The 8,747-nt window shown below is 56.7% G+C and overlaps 1 protein-coding gene across 1 annotated transcript; it reads left to right on the top strand.

The window, feature by feature from the left end:
* The first annotated feature begins 715 nt into the window (after window positions 1–715).
* Window positions 716–1,704, top strand: CLDN5 (claudin 5). The gene has a single exon (XM_069100824.1). It carries the CDS (start codon window positions 916–918, stop codon window positions 1,570–1,572), a length of 657 nt encoding a protein of 218 aa, XP_068956925.1. The 5' UTR covers window positions 716–915; the 3' UTR covers window positions 1,573–1,704.
* The last annotated feature ends 7,043 nt before the right edge of the window (window positions 1,705–8,747 follow it).

The following is an 8,747-nucleotide window of genomic DNA, read 5'->3' as shown; positions in this document are numbered from 1 at the left end:
ACACCTGCAGCGCTTTGTAGGGAGACCCGGTGCTTGCTCCGTTATCTGCGCTCGATAGGGGCATGGCGTGGGGAGGGCTACGTGGAGAATGGGGCGTGCCTCCCGATCTAAAGGGGGCTCGGTGGTGCCTTGTGTCCGGGACGCTTGTGGGTGGGACTGATGCACTTGACTTAAACCACTGGGCCCAGAGGTGCGGTGGGCCACAGGAGTTGTGAAGGTGTCTTCGTCCGAGGCAAGGAGGAACCTTGATCAGAGCGTCTCCCGTCCGAGCCGTCTAAGGAACCCGAGGTGGCCGGTATGGGAGAGATTCAAGCTTCAGGGGGCTGCGCCCTGGCTCCTCGTCTTTAAAATGGCTAGCGGGATGTCCTTGCCCTTCCCAGCGCTAAATCTTGGCTCCCGAGAGTCTAGGAAACCGGTATGAGAGGCGAGGTCCGAGGGGGAGAGTCGTCTGGCCAGCGCAGGGCTGAGGGCAGGACCAGCAGTGCTGACAGCCTCCCCCACCCACACCCCTGCTCCCCCGACACCCCCACCACTTCTCTGAGATCCGGTGGTAGGATTCCCACGCGCTTTTGTTTCTCTGCCGCTGGCTCCGCGGCCCCCCGACTCCTTCCATTGGCTGTGGCCCGCCGCGGTGGTCAGGGATTGGCTGCCCTGGGCTGGCAAGGGCGGCCCCCGAAGCTTTAAATACCAAGCCTAGGCGCCCGGAGTCGCTAGTCTGGAGCTGAGTCCGAGAGAGCCGGAGCGCACAGGAGAGCAGCCGAGCCGACAGGAGCGCGGCCCCAGAGTAGCAGCTTCTGGACAGCCGGGTCCCAGCGCACGCTCCCCCGAAGCCCAGGTCCGAAGCCCAGCCGGGGGCTGCGGCCTCTCTCCTCTCTCCCTTCCTCCTCGTCCCGCCCTCTTCCCTGCGCCGTGGCCATGTCGTCGGTGGCTCTGGAGATCCTGGGTCTGGGACTGTGCATCGTGGGCTGGGTGGGCATGATCGTGGCGTGCGGGCTGCCCATGTGGCAAGTGTCCGCCTTCCTGGAGAGCAACATCGTGACGGCGCAGACCATCTGGCAGGGCCTGTGGATGAACTGCGTGGTGCAGAGCACCGGCCAGATGCAGTGCAAGGTGTACGACTCGGTGCTGGCGCTCAAGCCCGAGGTGCAGGCGGGCCGCGCGCTCACCGTGATCGTGGCGCTGCTGGGGCTCGTGGCGCTCATGGTGACCGTGGCTGGCGCGCAGTGCACCACGTGCGTGGCGCCCGGCAAGGCCAAGGCGCGGGTGGCGGCCGCCGGCGGCGCCCTCTACGTTCTCTGTGGCCTCCTGTCGCTGGTGCCCCTCTGCTGGTTCGCCAACATCGTTATCAGCGAGTTCTACGACCCCACGGTGCCCACGTCGCAGAAGCGGGAGATGGGCTCTGCGCTCTACATCGGCTGGGCGGCCACGGCGCTGCTGCTGCTCGGAGGCGGCCTGGTCTGCTGCGGCGCCTGCTCGGCCGCAGCCCGCGAGGATCTCCCCTTCCCGGTCAAGTACTCGGCCCCGAGACGGCCCACGGTGAACGGCGACTACGACAAGAAGAACTACGTCTGAGCTGCACAGAGGCCGGGGGAGCGCAAGGGACCCGCCCAGAGACCCGGGCGCGGGAGCACAGACCTGGACTGCAGCCTAGCGCTCAACCTGCAGGCCCTGGGGCTGGGGGCTTAAGGGGGCACGGGGGAATGGCCCCCCACGCCCTCTCCAGAGCCCGGGAAATTGGGACCCAAAGAGTCATCTGAGAACCTGTGGGAGGGTAGGGTTTGGGTTGCGGACACCTCCCCCACCCCCCGTCCCTCTCCCCGCGAATGCCCAAGAGCCCAGAACTAAGGGTCCAAGGGCCAGCGGTGTGAGCCCCGCAGACTGCTCAGGGCGGTCCAGGAGCCCCTGAGAGCCACGGAGAAGGAGCCTGAGGAGCTGAGTGAGCACGAGGGGGAAGGAGCCGTCCTGGTGGGCAGCCAAGGCAGCCCCCCGCCCTCTGCCCCACTTTGCAGCAATTTCCTCCCGACCGGCTGAAACTGCGCCTTACTAACTCCCTACACTAACCCCCGCCGGGTGAAAGCAGCCGCGGGTCCCAGACTTTCAGACTTTACACGAACCAGATGGGATATATCTGATGCCCTTATTTTTTATACTCCAGGTGGCACGGGGTGTAGGAGGGAGGGGAGGCCCCAGGACACGGATTTCTCCCTGTTCCCCTGCTGCTTTAGCATGATCCAATTGCGCTTCGGGATCTATGAAGGGAACTGAGGGCGTTTCTTTCAGGACCCTCTAAACTCGATTTCTTGGGGCCGTGGAAGCCAAGGGCTGAAACCCAGGTGGCAACGGGTCTGCCCCGCCCAGGGAGGGGGTGCGCCCTTTGGGGGACTCTGTGCCCTATGTCTGGAGAGGCTCTCCTCTAGGATAGCCGACCCTTAAACTTGGCAGCTATTCGTAAGGCCCTTTGGGGTTGGCCTTGACACCCGCCCCAGGCTATTCCGGGGCTAGCGATTTCAGCTCAAAGCCTGCAGCCCTCTCCCTTCCTTGTCTCCCCTTCCCCCCAAGCGAGGGGGGGAAAACCCCCCTATCCAGACTCTTCCACTCTGGGAGGATTTTTTAGCTCCTCCTGACAAATACTTTGTGTTTTCAGAGATGCTAAAGAAGTCTTCATTCCAAAGAATCACTGTTAACTTTGAGACACTGACTGCCTCCCGCCAGCCACAGGCCCAGGACCCTGGGCTTAGGTGGAGGGGTGGGTTGGAGGAGCTCAGTCTCGACTATTTCTCTTGCTTTCTGGCTGAGCGATGACCAGCGCCCCCTTCTCCTCTTGTAGGGGACAACAGCTGCCCCTTCCTCCAAAGGGAAGGTGGCTTTAGGCAGCAGGGGACACCCCTTTCCAGTCTTGGTGACTTGTCTCCAGGTGGAAGGAGGCTGCTGGTGAGGCACTGTGCCTGGGGTGGGTGACTTGTGGCTGCTCCTGGATGGAGTGAACCAGGACTAGGGAAGACTGCTTCTTAGTCCTGAAGGTTAACTATCTAATCTGGGTTCAGTGAAAGGTTTCGGTGTGCCCCTACCCTGTTTACTTACTAATGTGTCAGACTGGCCTAGGTGTAGAATGGGGGGTGGGGAGGGTCCCTTCCTCTCTCACACACACACCTCCCACCTGGCTTCCTCTTAATGCTCCCCATCAGACCTCAGTTTCCTATGTAAAAACTCAGTTTGCTTTAGACAACTTCCCCCAGCCTTGATAGTCTCTGTTCTAAAGCCCCTTCCAGTTCTAGCACTCTGTTCCAAGACCCCTCCAGTCTATGTTCTAGGTTCTAAGTTCCCTTCAACTCAGATCGTCTTTGTCCTAAAATCCTTCCCTATTCTGACATTCTGTTTTAAAGGGTCTTCCATCTTTGACAGTCTGGGATTCTGTGTGTCCAAGGCTTCCCAGGATTGCTGGAGAGACAGGTACTTGCCACTTCCCCTCCTAGTCATTTCCTGGGTTAAGCAGCCCATGGAAGGCCAGTGTGGGAAAGGCAGGAACCGTGCCTAGTCTGGCTGGGGGCACAGGTTTTGAGTCGGGTCACTCAGAGCTGGGAGGGGAAGGCTGAGCCACAGAAGGGGCCTGAATCCAGCAGGCAGCCACAAGCCTGGTGCTGGAGGAGGCTGACATTTCTGAAGACTTCAAGCTCCTTCCTGCACTCTCCCCAGAGTGCTTCACCCCTGCCCTTTAATCTCACACTCAGAGCACTGCTTTTTCCTCCCTGGGTCTTTGTCCCCAGTAAAGTGAGGGGGTTAGAGGCAATGGCCAACCATGATTGATTGGGGAATGTATGGTGAGGGAAGGGCAGCCTCAGAGCAGAAAGGGGCAGCTTTTTGGACACATGTGGCCAATGGAGGCCAATATGGGCCTGCCCATCTGTGTTACACACAAAGAACAGGGATGGGGGCGAGATGAGATGTTAAACTAAAGGGTCAACAAGTCCCAAAATAGCAAAATGGGAGGGATCTCAAATACAATTTAGCCCAAACCTACTTGAAATCTTTTGCTTGGGGAGGCTTGGGATTTTTTTTCATCCTTCACTATAAAATATCAGATTGGAGGGCACTATGAAAAGTAGCTTTGGGAGATTTTTAGTTGAATTTAAAAAATTGTCCTATGATTGCATGTGTATAACCTATATCAGACTGCTTGCTGTTTGGGGATGGGGGAGGGAGAAAAATTTGGAACTCAAAATCCTATAAAAAATTAATGTTGAAAACTATCTTTACATGTAATTGGAAAAAATAAAATTCTATTAAAATGTCTTCATGAACATAAATTTGTACTACTTATTTGGAGTAATTAGTGTCATTTGAAAAAAAAAATGGTTCTTTCCTTCCCTTCCTCCAAAAAAAAAAATGCATCTTAAATTGTGACTCAATTAAGCCAGTGGTCTTGTCTGGTGGCAGCAGGGCCCCAGGGCAGCTTTTTGTTCCTAGGCTTCAGGCTCCAGGTGGCAGACGTCAATCTTTTTCGTGGCTTGGGCACTGAGTGCTGTCACATAACCCCAAGTCCCTGTCCCCTCCAGACCTTAGACTCGCCTAATTTTACAGATGCATTCCCGAAAAAAATGAGTTCCCACACAACATCCCACAGCTAGTTATCAGCAGAGCCAGTAACCTAGGCCAAGTCAACATGCATTTATTAGGAGCTTACTATGTACTAGATTCTGGGGGGAGTGAGGAGGCTCACAGTGGGCAAAGTCCAGAGAATCGGAAGTGGAGTGTGGCCACCTGGGCACTTTCCTTCTCAGGGAAGAGCCAGCTGATCAGTGCAGAGTTGTATGGGGTATATCTACACATCTGCCCGGCTGCTTATGTCTGTGGCACTCGAGATGTCTGGGGCACATCCCAAGCCTCCACCGTGGACACGCTGTCATTTCTGAGCTATAGGGCAGGGGCTGCTGGGGTATGAGGATAGATTCATCCCACCTAGGCTACAGGTTCCCCACACCTCCTCAGAATCACTGTTTATTACCAGCCCCAGGGAACCCCTTCATAGATAAGCCCTGGACTTGAAGGGGGAGGCTGTAGGTGATCAGCAACTCACTGCCAGTCAAATTGGCCTCAGTTTCCTCATCTGTAAAATGAGGTAGGGCTATTTGGTTTCTAAGTCCTAGGACCAAAACATCCAAGTGCCAGATTTCCCCCTACACTCCAGCCCCTGTGAAGACAGCATTCCTATGATGTTTCTGGCTTACCTTACAACCACTCTATGAGGTGGTAACTGCATATCTTATCACACCCATTTTATCGTTGAGAAAACTGAGGCTCAGAAGGGACATGACCTGCCCAAGATCACACAGCCAGGAGGGGCTGGAGCTAGGATAGTCAACTAGATCCCCTGCCTCAGCCTCCAGAATGTTTTGCACTTCAGATACCCTAATAACAGGAAGATTCTGGAGGCATTTGTGGGGACCTGGCCCTCCCTGTGCACCCCTTTTGCTATTTGGTGCCTCCTTCCCAGTGCCTTGGTATTGCAGGGGAGGGAGAGGGGCCAGGTTGGAGACTGGAGGAGGGATCCATAGGAATGTGCTTAGAAACACAGGAGCTTCAGAAAGACAGCTCAGCACATTCCCCAGAGGCAGGGCCCATTTGGCAGTGGGGAGGGGGAGTGAGGGAAGAGACTCTAAGCTTCCCCCATCAAGGATGCTGCCCAGCACAGCCCTATCAGACTGCAGAGGGAGGGGGGTGTGAACTGGGATGTCTCCTTTCCCAGCCTCCCCAACACATACACCTCCAGTCCCTGGGGACCTTCCCAGGCCCCCTCCCTATCCCATGGGGTAGGAACACCGTGTACCAGCCCAGTGCCCACAACAATAGGAACCAGATGGAGGGGAAATGCTGCCTTGCCCACTCTGCCCCACCCTGACCCAAGCAGGCACCTAGTCACTCCAGGTCCTGAGTAGAGCTCTGGGTATCTCTGGAATGTGTAGAGAGAGGGGAATGGGGAGATGAAAGAAGAGAAAGGAAGAGAGGGAAAGGGAGAGGGAGAAAGAGAGGGAGGGAAGAGGAGAGGGAGGAAGAGAGGAAGGGAAGGGGAGAGGGAGGAAGAGAGGAAGGGAAGGGGAGAGGGAGAGAGAAAGGGAAGGGTAAGAAAGCTGTAGAAGGAACATAAGGTCCAGGAGAAGGAAGGGGGCAAGTGTTTGGGGGGAGGAAAAGTACAAGGAGGGGCCAGGTGGAGAGAAGAGGGCCAAGGAGTTCAGGTTTGGGAGAAAGGAAGGGAAATGAAGAAATAAGTACTTTAAGGAGTAAGGCAATAAGGGGAAAAGAAGGCAGAGGGTGAGGGGGCAGAGAGAAACAGGGAAGAAGGGAGGACAAAATGAGAAGGGGGCAAACAGGAAGTATGGGACCTGAGACAGAAAAGAGGAAAGGAGGATGGGGAAGAAAGGAGCAGGGAGGGCTGAAGACAAGGCGTCACTGAGTGCGGGAGCTCCCTGGGAGTCAGGTTGTCCCTCTGTCTCACAGGGACCCAGGGTGGAGGCCAGTGATCAGCCTGGCTTTGGGCCAAGAATCACCGTTAGCTCCCAGAGGGTCAGAAGGGCAGCCGCACCATCTGGCAGGCCCCAGTGCCAGCACATTACCTCAGTAAGCCCTCTCTCACTATTACACATCAGCTTCTCCTTTTAGGGACTTTGGGCGGCAGGGGATGGGTGGAGACCAGAGCCTGGACAAGGCAGCGGTCCAGCCAAGCTCAGGGTCTGACACAGGCTGCGGTGAAGAGTTCTGGTGCAGCCACTCGTATGGCCGTGACCCAGTCCCTTCCACTCTCTAGACGCCATTCTGCTCTCCAAGTGCCTAATTCTGACTTGAAGCCCTTTGAACCTAAGCTGGCTGGGGGCCCACAGGGCAAATTTCAAAGGGTTACTTGGCTCTTACTGGACAAATACAAGGGGTCTCCCCCAGTGTGGCCTCCCGGGAGGCAGTGCCAGGCCACCAGGCTGCAGGGCTGCTGTGCAGCCTGCCCCAGAGACCCCTGGGGCTTCTGCTTACCAGCTTGGGAGAAGCTGGCCCCGGGACCCCTCCCTATTTATTCCTCAGGCCTTTTTGATACTGGAAAAAGGAGATCAGATGAGAAGGCAGAAGGAAATACTATTTGTTATCAGCACTGTTTTAAGATCTGTAAGGTGCTTTACAAATATCTCGTTTGATCTCTACAACCCTGGGAGGCAGGGCCTATTGAGATCCCTGGTTTACAGATGAGGAAACTGAGGCAGACAGATTGAATGACTGGCTGAGGTAAGAGCCTAAGGCAGGATGTGAGCACTGTCTTCCTGACCCCGGTTCAGTGCCCTGTCCACTGCTCGGCCTCACTGCAGAGGGGCACAGAGAGAAGAGGGAGCTGGAGGAGGGAGAACGCCAATGGGGGGAGGACGGGGTCAAGTCAGCTCCCAGATCCCCCATGCAGAGGCATGTCCCGTCAGCCTGAGGGCCCTCCCGACATCCAGCCTCTGAGAGGCTGCAGAGAGGAAGCTGGGAGGTAAGCAGAGGCCAAGGCGAGTGAGAGATGGGCCACAGGCCGAGGTTGCCGTAAGTGGAGGTCTCTGCCCACACGGTGACATCGGAGAGTGGCTGAGGCCCTTCTCATCAGCGGCTGATCATCCGAGCACAGAACAAAGTTATCTGTCTCCCTGCGTGCCCAGGGAAGGGGGAAGAGGCAGGTGGGAGGCCCTTTTCCAACTTGGAAAGCCAGTCAAGTGGGAGGCCATAACTCAGCCCTAAATCACCAAGCTCTTGGGCTTCCCCAAGGGTATCTCTGCAGGTCAGCCGCCCTGTACTTTTCCAAAACACATTCCCTGGCTGGACAGATACTGAAAACCAGCCCCTTTGGGGAACAAAACACCCTGGCTGGGCCGCCCACCTCGTCCCCAGCAAACGTCTCCATCCCACATGGCCAGGGGGAGGAAGGGGACGGCAGTGTTCCAGCCTGGAGGCTGACTGCGCCCACTGCTGGCCAGCTGCAGGTCCAGATAGGCCAGGTCTGAGCACTAGCCCTACAGAGGCGTGGAGGGCCCTCCCCCAAGCTCTGCTCGGCTGGGCTCCCCTCAACAAGCCTCATGGTCCTCAATGTAGGATGAGAGCATCTCTGAGTCCCTGGGATCCTAGGGCTCGGCCAAGGTCACCCAGCTGGTAACGACCCACCCCCAGCCACCGTGGGAGGGAGGGAGGCATGGAGCAAGCCTTGACCCACGGACCCCACAGACACACCTACACCACCTGGCTGCCAAGCAAGCTAGCAAAAAACAGGGCCAAAGCAAGACCAACCAAGGTTCTTCCGAGGGTGCAGAAGGGTCAGCAAGAGCCTTGGCTCGGCCCCAAAGACCCTGCTTCTCCTACAACTCCATGGAGAGCCTAAGGTCTCTGACCTCTCAAATCCCTGGAGTAGAGACAGAAGCCTAAAGGCACCAGGGCTCAGAGACTGAGGACCGTCTCTGAGCTGAGGGGCTTTCCTCCTCGCCCAGCAGGGGACTTCTCTGCCTGGCTCCTGGGGACAAGCCCAGGGCCCAGGCGAGGCAGTGTCTCCACCACAAGAGAACCAAGCAGCACCTGGGGTCTGTGGGAGCCAGGACCCAGCAAGGAATTAAAGGGACCAAGCCCTGAAAAGGGCACTTTATTGCATTGAAGGACAGAATCACCTTTCCCTAGAGCTAAAATCTCCTTAATAATTTACAGCCAGTCTATAAAAGCATCACAAACGTGCAGCCAATATTTACAATCCAGAC

Source organism: Petaurus breviceps, unplaced genomic scaffold (assembly GCF_028583685.1).
Source record: "Petaurus breviceps papuanus isolate PSGF00001 unplaced genomic scaffold, PetGlider_PUasm1.0 428, whole genome shotgun sequence".
Taxonomy (NCBI): Eukaryota; Metazoa; Chordata; class Mammalia; order Diprotodontia; family Petauridae; genus Petaurus; species Petaurus breviceps.
Note: the sequence above shows the minus strand (reverse complement) of the source record. Positions and strands in the feature narration are given on the sequence as shown.